The 15,666-nt window shown below is 35.8% G+C and overlaps 1 protein-coding gene across 5 annotated transcripts in view; it reads right to left on the bottom strand.

Moving 5' to 3' along the window:
* Positions 1–15,666, bottom strand: part of ATG5 (autophagy related 5) — a 72,131-nt gene that overhangs the window by 39,530 nt on the left and 16,935 nt on the right. For all 5 annotated transcript variants that reach the window (XR_004356027.1, XR_004356028.1, XM_032682879.1 and 2 more), the window contains exons 5-6: positions 14,527–14,689; positions 2,189–2,283 (exon numbers count right to left, since the gene is read on the bottom strand). Coding sequence is in view for 3 of the 5 variants with exons in the window: in XM_032682879.1 (XP_032538770.1) it covers positions 2,189–2,283; positions 14,527–14,689 (258 nt within the window). In the remaining 2 variants the exon portion in view is untranslated. The remainder of the gene's footprint in view (positions 1–2,188; positions 2,284–14,526; positions 14,690–15,666) is intronic.

The following is a 15,666-nucleotide window of genomic DNA, read 5'->3' as shown; positions in this document are numbered from 1 at the left end:
GCTTTTGAGTTTTTAAAATAATCAATCCTTCACTGAAAAACACATCAGATCACTTTACTGAATGCATTTTTTTCTGCATCAACTTTGCTGAGTCACATTTAACTGCTACTAAGACTAATTTTCCTAGTTGATGTCATAATTTAATACATTTCTTTGGAGGAAAACAAGTTCATCCATCTCATGCTGACAAAAAACAATCTAGACAGCTCCCTTCACAGAATTTTCTTCTAATAATTTGGAGTAATGGAAGGTATGGAGACTAAGAGGAGGAAGTCTCCCTACTGAAGGCAATGCCTTAGTCATTTCCTGCCATCCACCTGTATATTCTAAAGTATCTACAAGAATACCATGTGACAACACACAGGGAATAAACATCCACTGCAATACAAACCCAGGTTAAATCAGGTATTTATGTAGGGATATAAAAGCAACTGATTAGAATGTAAAGCTGACTTCTACCAGCACTATTGGAAATTAAATGCATTCGGGGTAGGGGTTAAATACATCTTAAGAACATTTCAGAATCAGTTACTTCTACATATGAAAGTCTGTCACTAAGTACTGTAAAATTCCATTAAAACTACAGGAATTAACTCCTTGTTTGGAATTAAATTATAATCTCACCCTTCCTGAGACTTTTTGAAAATTCCTTTAAATACATAAAGCAGTAATCAGTACACAAACCAACAAACCAAACAAAAAAAGCTAGAAACACCTGCATCCACTTTTTTAAAAAGAGGAACATGACTAAAAATATTTACAAATACTAAGAGCAGCATTACTGAAAATAATATAAACCAACCTTCCCAAAAGCTGTCTCAGCATCATTTTTATTTGTCTTTGGTGTTCTATTCTTAGATATTTTGGGTTTGAACTACAGCAACTAAGAGTTTCCAGTCGAAAAGATAATGAGAATCAAGACAAGTATTACTGGCTAAAGGGGACAGATTTTACCAAATTAGATTTTTTTTCTTTTTTTTTTTAAAGCTTTACTAGCATGAAATCATTTGATATCAATGATATCCCTCATGCCTTAAAGGTCTGCAACCCATTGACAGCAAAACCTCCATTTTGCAAACCCATTTATGTGATTTCTATGAAAAGATGTACAAAAAACCCACACCTATCAGAGAACAAGCAAACAACTTAGTCATCAGCCAAACAAAATGCCGTACTACTTTTCTTGATACATACTTTTTGATACTTATACAAACCTAGCCATCTGCTATGATCTCTGACAAAATAACTGACTTCCGTTCTCAATCTAAAGTTTCATTATGACAGTAAATGTCTTACATGTAACATTAAAAGTTACTTCTATCCCACTGCAAGACTGTATAGGTATCTATGGTCATTATAACCTGTTATAAAGTAGTATCAGACTATTCAGTACCCTGAATAAAGGACACTCTTTTGACAGCTACAGGTGTAAAACCTGAGGAGAAATAGATTAAAACATTCCAACAGAGCACAACCGTTTAATTTACAGAGGTTACATGAGTTTTGTATAAGCTTTTAACCACACATAATTCTGAACTTCATTGTGACCTTAATGTTATAAAAAATAAGGGGATGGAAAAAAAATGTAAGGATTCCAAGGAACATCTCCAAATAAACTGCTGAGAAAAATTGGGTGCTGGTGTATTAAAACAGAAAAAAAACAACATTCGAAGCTATGGATTGGATTGTAAGGTATACAATTAGAAGACAAAGGTAAGAACAAGATGCAAGACCTGTGCCATTACTTTCACCTTAAAATGCCAACAAGAAAAGAGGCCTATATAGTGGTTGAGGGAAAAGTGTTGTTCCTGAAGTGTTTGACTGTGACCTTTCAGATGGCATTTTGCATCTAAAGCAGTCTTCATAGTTAGCAGTTATTTTTAATAACAGAATTAGATTTTTGGGGTATTTTATTTTTTTTTAAAAACAGACAAACATCATCTATACCAGCCTTAGCACATTCTCAAATATTACACATGACAACATGATGAATGGTTATTACCTATTACAGTAAACATAGTCTATTTTGTTTGTTAATTCATGCAACATAAGGGTCCAGCAAATATGAGCATAAAAAGTTTTACCATAATGTTAGAAAAGAGAACACGTAATTCTACAAACAAATTATGATATATGACACCTTAGTGGAAGCATTTTGAAAAAGTGTCTTTATTTCATTGTCTCCTACCTGATAAATTCTAAAGGGGATGTATCGAAATCCATTATCTTCTGGAGGATACTCCATGAGTTTTCGATTTATTGCCCAAAACTGCTCAAATTTATCTGTGAAAGTAAAATTAGACTTTGTTAATATTAGTAACATATATTCTTTTTCAGCTAAAAAAGGTAAATGACACACGATTGGAACAACATGAAAACTTTTCTTACAGAAGTTTGACCTATCTTTGAATTTATTTTCCCCACATTTCTCTTCCCTATTTTGCCTGAAGCCAAAGGTAGGTCATCTGCATTCTCCTATGGAAACAGTGATGTGGCAACTTATCAAACTGAAAGAGAAAGCAACCTGAATTCATATCTTATCTCCACTGTTAAGGAAATATTGGGCCATAAATTATGGATTTCATTACCTCAGTTAACAGTGCCTGTTTCTCCACTTCCTGCTGCTACTGGTCTACACTGTCTCACAATTTGCTAAAAATATCTAATTGTTCTTAACTACAGATAAACAATAGGTGTAAAGTATAGAGAAACCAAAGCAAGAAAAACTTTTTGAGGCATTTACATTTGGATATGTGAATCTTAAAATAATCTGCAACAATGTATGATATAATCAGAAAATATACTGCCAGATTCATGACACAACCCAAAAGTAAAAGTTTACGCTTGAAACACAATTTTGTCATTATCCAAGTAACTAGTTTTAGTAAAATAGCCTGAGGCAGCACACCATTTCATCCTGTTCAGATATTACAAGAACTGAATAGTTTATTATGTTTCAAATGTATTGAGAACAGCATAGGTCCAAGAGTAATAAAGGCTTTTATACATGCAAATCAATTATTCAAATCAAGCAAACAACTAATATCAGAAATGATAGAAAGGAACACAAAGAGCTAAGATGAGTAGAGCTGTTGCTAGTCTTACTGGAGAAGGCAGCTTTATACATGGGGAAAAGCAAAAGATTAATTTCCTTATAGGTCCTAACTCTCCAAGACACCAAAGTGGGTGTTTCTTCAGAAGGAACAGAGTCTCCAATTTTCCCTCTTTGGCACAAGTCTCAAGAAGTTGGGCCATATGCCCATGAGAGAATTCACCCCCCCTGAAGCAAGGTGAAATTCAGAAATCTATTCACTGGACAAAGGTTCTGCCTGCTTCCGAAACTGCTGATAAAAATTGAAGCAACTGGACAAAACAAAAGGAGTTTGAGATTTGCTTCACTCCATCATACTGCACAGATGCCTGTCAGTGCACTAAAAGGCATAGTTTAATATATATTGCAGGGTTTATAACACATTGCTTTTCCTGACTGAATGTAACACAAGGTAAGAATTTCCAAGAAACTGTAAACAAACTCCTGCCAGGTATTCTGTAGGAGCATTTCCCAATACTTATCTCAGAAAGTACTTCCACACCCTTGTTTCCTCATTAGCAGCAAGTGCCTCTTGACAGGCACTTACCTGAGCTGCAGTCAGCACTTACCTGAACTGCAGTCAGCACCACCATGCAGACACCTGCCCTAGATGACAAGCTGCCTGGACACAGGGTGTTACCCCATAGCTCACTGGGCTGGGAAGTTTAGGAAGTGGTAGTGACAGTGACAACCCTGGAGCAGAACGTACTCAGCAATCCTGCATTTGGGAACCCCAGCCTACACAGAGGTTTAGCCTTACAATGTCTGGCACAAAGAATGACTGCCTCCTCCTCAGGAACTCTGTCAGTGCAAAAGTGAAGATTTAGCATAATTCCTTCATCCTTGGAGACAGCACTGAGAACAGCTTACAGCTTTCACTATAAATGTATGGACAGGCATCCTACAGTAGGCGTCAATCGATTTATACTTCAATTACTACTTCTGACTATAACTCAGTTGATAAAACTGTTACCGTGATACACAAAACAAAACAATTGAGACCTACTTAAGCTAGTGAGCTTCAGCAGACCTAAATAAGGAATCTACATATTTGGATATATCCTACTTTAAAAAAACTAAAAGAAACATTAACTACATTTACTTGTTTAACATTCATATTACAGTAATTAGGAAAGTCGGATGAACAGCTTACTGTCCTCAAAATTCAACAGAGATAAGCGACACATCTTATGGATCAGAAGAACTAGAAATTCTGAATAAATAACAGACTTATATTAGAAGATAAAGTGTATTGACCCTTGTGGCATATACAGCAAACAAGTGAGCCTCTGAAAGACAAAAAACGTTAAACAATGGTAATGTGCAGTTAACTCACTTCTGTTCCTCATTCCAGCTTCCTTACCTCCCAGAAAGCATGCAGGTAATTTTATTTAAGGTAGGTAAATTTACAAAGTTGTATTTCTCAGATTATTCTCTGAACACTCAGACAATGTTTAAGACAATGTACTGTTTAAATTTCTAATAGTTTCTGTAGTTTCCAAATATAACAGCAATAAATCTGCAAGAGTTGAATGATGAACTTGCTACATTTTGTAATCAAGTATGTTTTGTCAACCCACCTGATATCCCAGGAATCAAAAACTTTCTAGTAAATTAGATAGACATAGTGGAGTCAGATATCTTAAGACAGATCTCCACCGTGTGTAAAGAAGACCTCTAAGTTAATTCATCCTCATAACCTTATATTGCTGTCCTCCAAACATCTCTCCAGGGATACAACATTTTTACAACAGTAAACCAAGTTGGATGTAAGAAAACCAAGACAAAGCTTCAAAGCAAGCAGCAGAAAAGGCTATCCAGTCCACATATTGATATATATGACCTGGTAAGAGTTTTAATCAGCAGAATTCTGAATGCCAGAATCCTAAAACTCCAAAAATACAAAATCTAAAAATAACTGCTTTTCACAGAATCCTTAAGACTCAAAGCTTAAAATAAACACAAAAACGTCCTAACACAAACACATAAAATCCCCCCAGCCCCCTTGAAAATATAAGTGAAAGGACTCATCATTCTCCAATTTTTGTGTCACAGTACCCCCTGTTTATGCAAAACAGACTTCAGGAAGCTATTAATGTTATGATGAGCTACAAGAACTAATCAGTTCATTGGCTAGAAACGACAAAGACAGAACATGCTGGCCGGAACTTTGACAATCAAAACAAAACCGAGTTTTCATCAAGCCAGTAAACAAGGAAGAGTTCTCAAACTATCAGCAAAAGCATTTTACACACTTGTCTCCCTCCCTCCTGCTCGCTCCTGAAAAGCTTATGCAGTCTGCATGATATTTAGACTACCATAACAGTCAAAACCGATTACTTTTTGTTTTCCACAATCCATCTGTTTTTAAGAAACTGTTTGATTGAAGCATTAGTGAGTTTCTATATTAGCAAAAAACAGTACTTGCAAGAGACAGATGTTCATATCTGAATAACAATATTTCATGGCTGGGCTTCGCGAACGAAGATTTGGGAAGGGTTCTACCCATGTTTGTTGCAAGCGTGTTGGTGGATCTTGATATTAGACACATCTCTTTCACCCACCTGACTTCACAACAGGATGGATCACTGAGAGGGTAAAGGGCACTGCTCAATTGCTTGCCATCAACATATGCATTGCACTGCAGCACAGCTTTAAATCTGCATACACAATTATGTGTATGGACAGCATGGAAAATCACATCTACAAACAATTTGCAATGAGACACTCCGGTAACAGCATATAGACAGTTAAAATTGAGATCCTACTGCAATATATTGGGTAACAGAAATTCCCTCCCCCCACTTTAAACTTATCAACAAAAATACCTTAATAGGAAGGAATTATTTTGTTTCTATATTTGTCAGAGATGCAACTGCTATCAGAGTACTGACTCTAGAATTGGATATACTTCAAGAAGGTTGTTGAGAGGGTTTAAATAACAGAAAGAATTAATGTTAAAACAAGGTAAAGATTGCTTAAATTTAGAAAGGAAATTGTAATTCATGGCTTTTATATTCCAGTATCTTTTTAGAAAGCCAAAAAAGTGAACAAAATGGTGTAGCTCTCAGGATAGCACATATGCACAATTTTGTCTGGACTATTCAAGGTTTCTTCTTAAAACAATTTAGTGATATAAATTAAAATAGAAAAAAAAAAAAAGCTGCTTGGAATTAAATTGTATCTCTAGCTCTATGCAAACAATACCAATCTGCAGCTTGCATAAAAATGTGTCCAATCCTTAACTTTAAAAATCACAACATTTGTCTGTTTTGAGTGGTTCACCACTGTCTAACAACCACTGAAGTACTTGGGAAGAACCAACCATAGCACTAACTAAGAGACCAAAGACTATAACTGATGTATAAGAACCACAGAAAAACTTTAGTTTGGAAGTGCCTTTGGAGCTCAAGCTTTGGAATAATAGCTCCTCCCACTGCCCCAAAACACCTGCTTCCACAAAGTTAAATGAGTTTACTCAAGGCCTTGCCCAGTCAAGTTTTGACTGTTCTCGTGGGCTTCCACTCAAGCACTTTCATTCCCCTGCCTGGCTCACCCCTGGCCCCTTTCCCCAGTGTCTCATCAGACTTCCTCCTGTTGCACCTTGTAACTGTTTGATCTTGGTAACTGCCTCCAATGCCAACAGAGACACGTCTGAGATGTGTCTGCCTTCATCTGCTCTACAAGCCTTTCTTTCAAGTAGTGGAAAGCAGCTATTAGATCTACCTTCAGCCTCTTCATCTTCAGCCTGAACAGGGCAGTTCCCCTCGTCTCTAATAGAGCATATTCTCCAGCTCATAATAATCCTACCAGCACTCTGCTGAATTCTTTTCTGTTTGCCCGCATTTCTTTTGTCCTGGGGTCCCAAAGAGGACATGACACTCCTAGGGCAGCTTTAGAAGTCCTGAGCCAAGGGCGGGGCACAAGCACTAGAGCAACTCTCTAGTTAATCTTCATTTATGCAACACCACACAACAGACTTTCCATTCAGCTTGTTGTTCACCATTATCCACTTCCACAAAGCCGCTTCCCAGTCAGTCTACTAAGGGGATTTTTCCTGTCTCTGGTGCAGGACTTGTCTGTCAGCTCCAGGAGGCTCCTGCTGGCCTACTGCTCCAGCTCATCACAGTCCCTCCAAACGGCAGATCTGCTCTCCAGTCTACCAAGTGTTCCCACGAACATTTTCTTTCAGTCACTGACAAACTCACTCATGGTTTAACCCATCACACACATTATCCAATAAAGTGTAGAGTACAGAGAGCTACAGCTGCAAGTCAGGGATACAAAGTGTATTTCCTTAACATTAAAACAAGTATATTTTCTACCGACTCATGCTCTAACAAGCATTACTTTTAACTGCTACAGCCAAAAACAATCTTCTCAAAATTCAGTATAAATTCTACTTCCACATTGGTTCCAATAACACTCAGACTCTGCACACATATGTAATTGTTCTCACTGGTGAGTATTTGTAACAAATTTTATAAAAAGTAAATTTTGTGTGGTATGCCTCAAGCATGAAGGAGCTTTGTTCATGAAAGATAAATATTTTAAACACTTTAAAGTAATTACTGTGCTATTCAGAAACACTACTTACAGCTGATTGTTATAGTTTCTTAGCTATTTAAAGACCTGTCTCTAAATTACTAAGTGCACCTAAACTCACCATTCTTCTTCTTGTACAATAAAAACACGGATAATTAGAACTACGAAGGACTTCATGAAGACTCACATACGTATTTGACTCTTGCTGACTACTACAGTTCAGTGACAGCCTTTATAGAACACAGTTTGAAATACTGATATGGCATCACTAAGATTTTTTTAATTTGTTTTCCATTTTACACATTGGCACAGTTAAAACATTCTTGATATTAAACACTTAGGCTATTTGGGTATTTTGAAAATCACAGTACGTAACACAAATACACCACTGAAGAGGAAACGCAAGCTTACTAAACTTTTTAGACTATCTTCACACATGAGTAACTATCAGATATGCAGAGACAGGACCTTAGAACTGTTTTGACTTTATGTGGCAGAAGCTACAGAAATATGTGAAAATATTCTTCGCATTGCAGATAGTAAAGTAACAAAATTCAACACGAATGTACATATCTGAGGTAGTCATAATCTTGCCTTGCAATTATGTAACAGTCATTATTGGAAATACCTGCATCACTCCATGTGCCCATTAATCTCACATACACTCCAAATTCATGTTCAGCTGGCAGGAAAGCAGCAGCAACTGCAAAATTTGAACGTAAAAAACAAATAGGCTTTCTTCGACGCATCCATGCTAAATCAAGACATGGATTCCCTGCAAAAGTAAACGTCGTGATAACTACCTCAGGTACTAGTAATAGTCAAGTACAGTGGTATGGGCTTCAAGGTTGGCTACCTAAGTCTGCCACTCCCTTTTTAGTACTATTATCACGTAAATAAGTCAATTCAACTCTGCTTGCCTACACGTGCTATAACTTCCAACAGCAGTGTCTACAACCAGAGAACAATTAGGACAAACTTCATGTCTAGTTAGCTGTAAACAATAGCTTAAAAAAAAAATTATAAGCTGCACTATAAATTGAGTTACAGATGCAACATGAGAAAAAAAGGGGGCATCCCCCTCCTAATACTATATGACTAGGTTTGAGATCAGTATATTTAATACATTTATGCTGTAATTTATCCAGTAGTTTCTATAGCAAAGTAGTGTTCTGAAGATAAAGAAATAAGAGCACATTGCTTAAGTTTTGCAGGTTAAGAGGACATTCTGAAAATTGAATGAGAAAGCAGCATTTCACTCTTCAGATTATTTATCAGATCCAGAAATGCCTTTTCTCCCTTTTTTCTTCGAACATACACAAGGGACCTATACCTTAACAACATTCTTTTCACTTACTACAGGTACTTACAAACCAGAAGTTTTACTTTAAATACATTGCTTCCTTAACACCACCTCCCTTCATTTCTAGGTCACCAGTTTACCTGAAAAAGGTTTGGGGGGGGGGGGGAAATCATCAAGATGAACTACTTCCTTTATTCAAATATGAAAATGCATATATCCTACAAAATCTAAGCTTTCTGTGTACTCAAAAAGCAGGTAATCTCAGTAAGTATTGTCACTCTAAAAAGAAAGCTCTGATGACAAACAAGTGTAATCCATTTCTGAAACACATAACCAACAGGTTGTGTAGGAACAAAGCAGCAGGGCTTGTTACAGACTTCCCTGAGTAAGTCAAAAGGAAAAGGACTTTTGACAATTTTACTCATCCTCCAGCTCTCTGCTCCAAGTCAAGACAGCCTTAATATTTTGATTTCTTCGTCTCCTAATTATGCTCTCTTTATATACAAGAAAACAGAGCAGCATAACACCATATGACTTGCTAACCTACTTTACTTACCCTGTACTATGCTTTTTCTAAAATAAAGTTTTTCTTGAAAGGAACCTTTATATTAATATATCTGTCAAATTCAGGAGTGTACTAGCAGAAAGTAACTTAGAAGCATTTCAAATTGCAAAACAAAAGCCCCTCAACAACTAAAGAATGTCAATTTTAAAAGTAAAGTCTGTTTTTTACAGATATTTAACTTTGAATTTTAGTTAGACCTTACATATCTTTCAGGAAATGACTTATTTTGAGGCTCAGAGGAGGAAGGAAAACAGGAGGCAATAAAAAGAAACCTCCAAGTTTGCTCCCTCTGAGTGTAATGGTTTTCATTAGACACACGGACATCTAATGTAAGATGGTGAAAACACTAGAAAGTATCTAGCTCTGTCTACCTACGTCTAGGCAACCTGCTCACGTTAGAGACTTGAGTATAACGGAGGATTGTGAATGCTGTGTTATCTTTTGCTTTCCTCCCTTCTCTGCCTTCATGCAGTTCACGTCCTCCTTTGACACCCACTGCTTCTCAATAGCCTTGAAGAGAGCAGCCCTGCTCTGCCCTCGCTTGAGAGCAGAGAAGAGAAAGCTGGGGGGAATGCAGGCTGACATCAATTTCCCACCTTTGCACTGCAACAAAGGGCAGCTATGCAAGTAGGAACCAAGCCAGCACAGCAGGGTAATAAGACAAAAATCAGTTTCGGGGGGATGGTAGTTCAGACTCTTGATACTGCACCCATACCAGTGTAGCACTGGCTTAGTCATTTGTGCAGAAAGGATAACAAGCCAGTAAACACTGATGAACTAACAGTCAAGTCTAGGTCACAATCCATTACCAGAAAAACCACCACAACCAACCAAACCCTAAACAAAACCCACTGCCATGGAAAAGAAAAAAACAAAAACATCCATGTGAAGGCCTGTTCTGACACAGTTGTTCATTCTGCAGGTCCAGCCTGCCCAAATCCAGCCCCTCTTCAGCACCAAATCAGCACCAGGCTGACTTTGTGCAGAGCTATCTGAATGTGTCTACATCACACCTCCTCAGTTCCATAACATCAGCAAACCAATGCTGTGTGTATGCCATAATATTTTAACTCCGGGAAAAGCAGGCACTGAGGCTAATTATAAGGTGATTTGATGCATTTTGAGACATTTTTAACTACCAGCCTTCAAGAAGGCAATGATCTTTTTTAAAAACCTCTTTCAATCAATACAACCATTTTCAAAGCTCAAAAGAATTGTTTAATCTTTCTTCACAGTTAACCAAACCTCCACAGATGGAACACAGAAAGAAATTCTCATTTTGGTAGCAATACAGGAAGAAGAAAAAAAGATGGCTTTGTGATTTAAAAACTAATGGCTTGTTCATTCATTCTCCTGATAAACTTCTGAGGATTTTCTAAGCATATAGTGCTTAAATTAATTTTCAAATGATCAATTGAGATTGTTCAGCTACCAAAGCATGCTTATCATGAGGTAAAGAACAGTGAGTTCAAACTTGAGTGAGCCATGTGTACATAGCACAAGAGATGCTGATATTGTAAGACACTTCCTTTTTCTCAGTTCAAACGTTTCTAAACAGGAATGTGATAATCCAGAAGAAAGACGATTTCTGCCTCTCAAAAACGCAAGAATAGTTTAGATAAAATTTAGAACTAAAATCAAGACACAGGACTGATTCTGCCAGTAAGACAAGAAAGAGATCTCATGCATTAAAAGATAAAATACTCTACATTCTGAATGCTTGCAGGATTTTTCTTCTTTAGCAAGAACAATTCAATATGGCCACTTAACTTTTGGTAAGCCCTACAGCATGAATGAGCATTACATTCTTTTTCCATAGTATTTTCAGTAATGACTCCATTATATTTTATAATATATAAAAGAAGACTTAAAGTTGTTATGAATTTTTACTATTTCCCCCACTCATGTATCAGAAATACCAAGTCTAGTCTTCACTGGTTATAAAGGATGCCTGTGAAAATTTCAGGCTATGGTTGCTTATGTCGCTCCACAACTGATAAAAAGCATATGTGTTCAATCTAAATTCCCTCATTTATCAGAACCATTATATACTGAAGTTACAGATACTAATTCTTTGAACCGTGCAAAATAATACAGTTCTCCCCCTAAAAACAGTGGAGATTTCAGTTGTTTGATCCTGAGTCATCAGTAGACCCACAGAGTCTTACTGTTTCAAAGCTGAAAGCCTTTATTTTTCCACTCAAAAGGCAAGAAGAAAACACTCACTTGAAAATCCTCTTTATCCATGATAAAAATGGCCATAACTCTATTAAAGAAAAAACAGCAGAAACATTTTCCATGAATTCTGACCAAAGAATTTTAACAATTCTTACACAGGAACAAAGGTCAGTACAGATACATAGTCTGCTTTTATCACTTCCCTACCACAGTCACATATCCACGACACTGGTCAAAATGCACATGTCCCAAAGAATTGTTGCAGCGAAGAAATATCAGGTTTATGGATAAAAATAAGCTAACTGAAGTCTGAAGAACAAGAAAAAACACAGCACAAGATAGAAGAGTATGTTTACTTTTCTAATTTGGTAGCAGATAACACAAAACCAGAAATAGTAGCAGGAGGGATGTAAAGGTTGTTATGAATAACTACCAGCTGTTACCAGCACAAGATTTTCCCACAAATTCACTACTACAGCTCTTCCCTTAAAAGCCATCTAGAGGCAAACTGCTAAGTTTCACATGCTACCTATTCAATTACTTGCTTTGCAGCAGAAACATTTATACCAAATTATACATTAATTGATAGTTACATTTCTCCAAATAAGCAAAATTGGATTTTTTTCCCAAAAAATGTAAGTTTAACACAGGCTGTAAGTATTGCTATCACTTGTTAAACAAATAACAGTTCCTATATTTAAGAACTGAAGAAATTTGTTTGAAGTTTCACAGAAAAAACAACCTGCAGATGTATCTTTACTTACAAAGCAGGTATCACAAATGCTACTTTCTTTTCTTTTTTGTGGTCATTCATTCTGTTTCACAAAGGAGTTTAAAATTATAACATCTCAAACAAAAGCCTATAAGAACATATTGAAAGATACAACATACTTAAAAAGAGTTTTCTTGGTTTCACAAGCTTTTCTTGTTTCTCTTTTATGAAGAGTTGAGAAATTAAAATTAGCATTTGAAAGTATTCAAAACATTGCTTAAACTTCTCATTTACGTGTCAGATTCCACAGGTGCAATTTCTTACTAAGTACAGTGAAACCTTCTTGAAAATAACCTTGCTAGGCAACCTCTGTTCCTAACGTGATAGAGCAAAACAGAAAAATTCTGGTTTCCCTACAACTGAAGATATTCTTAGACAAATAATCAACTAAAAGATATAGCCTAAGATGAGTATGGAAAAAACCATGCTGTGTATCTGTCATTTTACCTTAGATATTGAGAGTATCAAGGTTCTATAACTTCTGGTTAAGAAAAGAATCTTAACTAGTACTGTTTCATCATGTCAGTCATTATTATATTCATATTGTAACTCATACTCACAGTGTAACTCATGTTAGAGGTCTTTTAGCCTTAGTTTTAAAAAGTATTAATAAAAAGAGCACATAAAATGCACTGCCTAGAACACCTGAGTACTGGGACAAAGTGACAGAATTTCTTTTTGCAATAAAGCTAATAATTTTTTAAATAGAAAACAAAATGATGCTCACACAGCATTTTGCACCTCGAACTAAACTGCTTGCAAGACAAATACTATTATAACAAAATACTTCTTTTCTACAGCATTATTAAAATTGCATTTTAAATTGACTTGTAATGACATAAGCTTTAGGGAAATATCTATTTTTATACTGATTCTGCCTTTCATTGGACCAGAACTCTTATTTACTGCTAATTCACAAAAGTGAACATATTATCAGTCAGTTTGCTGACTAGTATTTATACAATACAGGATCTCTCAAGAAGTACTTGGAATTGAACTAGATAAAGTGTAATTTCTTACTTGCTAAGTTTCGCAGGTATGTATGGCCTCCCTCAAGATCTTACCACTCAAATGGCAAATTAAGATAATCCCTCAATTTCTAACTCCCACTCAATTAAATAAAAAAATAGAAACCAGAGTTTCTAATAAGCATTCATCTCCAAAATTATCACAGAAGTGATAATTTCAACTTCCATATGAAAGGCAATGCCGCTAAACAACAATGAAAAAAAAACCCCACTCACTAAATACACACATTAAACCCAAACTACCTTAGAATCTCCTTGTCTAAAGCAAATGCATGATTCAAATCTTCTTGCATTCAAAGGTTCTCCTGTTTCATTTAATCTTTCTTATACACACATGGGAATATGTTAATTCTAAGCATTTAGTATTTTGTATCAGAACACAGAATAAACACCTTCATGTTTACAGTAAAATGCTACCATTAAATAAATTTATTAGTGATAACAAATGACAGCTTCAGAGGATGAGAAAAATGCAATGAAAGTGGCATTAGCACCCATTCTACAAAGTAGTTTCTGAAATACTTAAAAAAGCTTTTCAATTTAAAGGACTAAGAATCATGACAAGGGAAGACACTACAAACAAAAGTTTTATTTTGCACTGCAATACAGATTCATGCCATCTGTGCAAAATAAAAACACTTCTATAAAATCCTCTAGGAGCCAATCTCTTTTTTTTATGGTCCAAGATCGCTAATAGTGAGCACTTAACACACCAAGTGTCTCCCAAAAAGTATGTTAAACAACATTTTTCTATTTTGATTTCTTCCTAATTCTGGTTTGTTAAAACAGTCACAACCCAATCTAGTTCCTCGAATAATTCAAGCCACATTTGAATTATCATCAAAATGACGACTTTAGTTAAAAAAACAAAAAAACAAAAAAAACCCAAAAACCCACCAAAACTATCAATGCTTTCCATGACATTAGACAAAAATTCTGCAGAACAATGACATTTTATATCCCCCAGCACAACTCCAATTTGAAAAAAATATTTATTAGCTTGCTAGACTTAAATATAATTAATACTTGATGTGTTGTATTTACCATTCTGTAACCCCATCCACAGTTGCTTATGATCCTTTTTTTGCATCTCATTGATGACTTGACTTTTGTGCTTTAAAGCATCTGCTTCTTTTATACAAGCCATAAAATGAGCTTCAATCACATCCTTAGAATGGCAGTGTAGAAGATCCTTTTCTGGAAAATTCTACAAAGAGAAATGATAGATCAAGAGAAATAACTGCATCACATACCTTGGATGATGAAGAACAAATGATAATTTAAAACAGGCATATATTTATGCAAAAGAAGCATATTGGAATCTTCTGCTTTATGGAAGAATGTAACAACCATCCACTCTGCTGAAAAGAAACAGTTTGCAGTGAAAATGTTTCAGGAAAAATAAAAGTTGAACAATTTTCTGTAAAATCAGAATTTTAACATGTTTTCAAGCAGATGTTCAATTCTCAGGCAACAAACAGGAGAAAATGGGGGGAAGTAAATGACAAGCATCTAATTCATACTGACTCTCAGTGGTAGTTTATCACCCCCTTTCTATGTAGGTCCTTGAAAAATGTTTCCTCCAAGTAGTATCATCCACATATATGAACTACAGCATATCTGCCACTTACAAACATTTGTCCTTAGAGATAGTGGAAATCCTTGTCAGCTCCAACTTTACCTAATCCATGTGTATTGCTAGCTCTTGTGACTTGATTCTATACCCCTTTTATTTAGTTAGGGCTGGTACACTGCATTCAGCATCACAAATGCACAGCTACCATTCCTCAGGTAACTCTTATCCCCTCAGTAAACGACAACTACCTCTCCTAATTAATTTATTAAGGAATTATAGTAGTAAATCTTGTTCAGGCACTAAAAATATTTCTTTGGAAATTAACTGATCAGAAGTCCTGCACTGTAAAGGCATACAGTTGTGGTTGTTCTTCCCCTAACTTTTCTTTTATCATCACTTACTATCACTTGCCTTTTTATAATAACATAAATACTCATTACCAGAAATTCATTACCTTTAGTTATTACAAGTTTTAAAACCCAGCCTATTTTATTCCCTTCTTATTCATCTTATTTGCACAGTTGCTTATGACCATACTGAACTGAGCAAACCTCAGAGCCAAACCAGAGTGGTGGCATCATTAGTACTCCCTTCCATAACAAGGGCTT

This window comes from Chiroxiphia lanceolata, chromosome 3 (genome assembly GCF_009829145.1).
Source record: "Chiroxiphia lanceolata isolate bChiLan1 chromosome 3, bChiLan1.pri, whole genome shotgun sequence".
Lineage (NCBI taxonomy): Eukaryota > Metazoa > Chordata > Aves > Passeriformes > Pipridae > Chiroxiphia > Chiroxiphia lanceolata.
The sequence above is the reverse complement of the archived record's forward strand: the minus strand, read 5'-3'. Positions and strand labels throughout refer to the sequence as shown.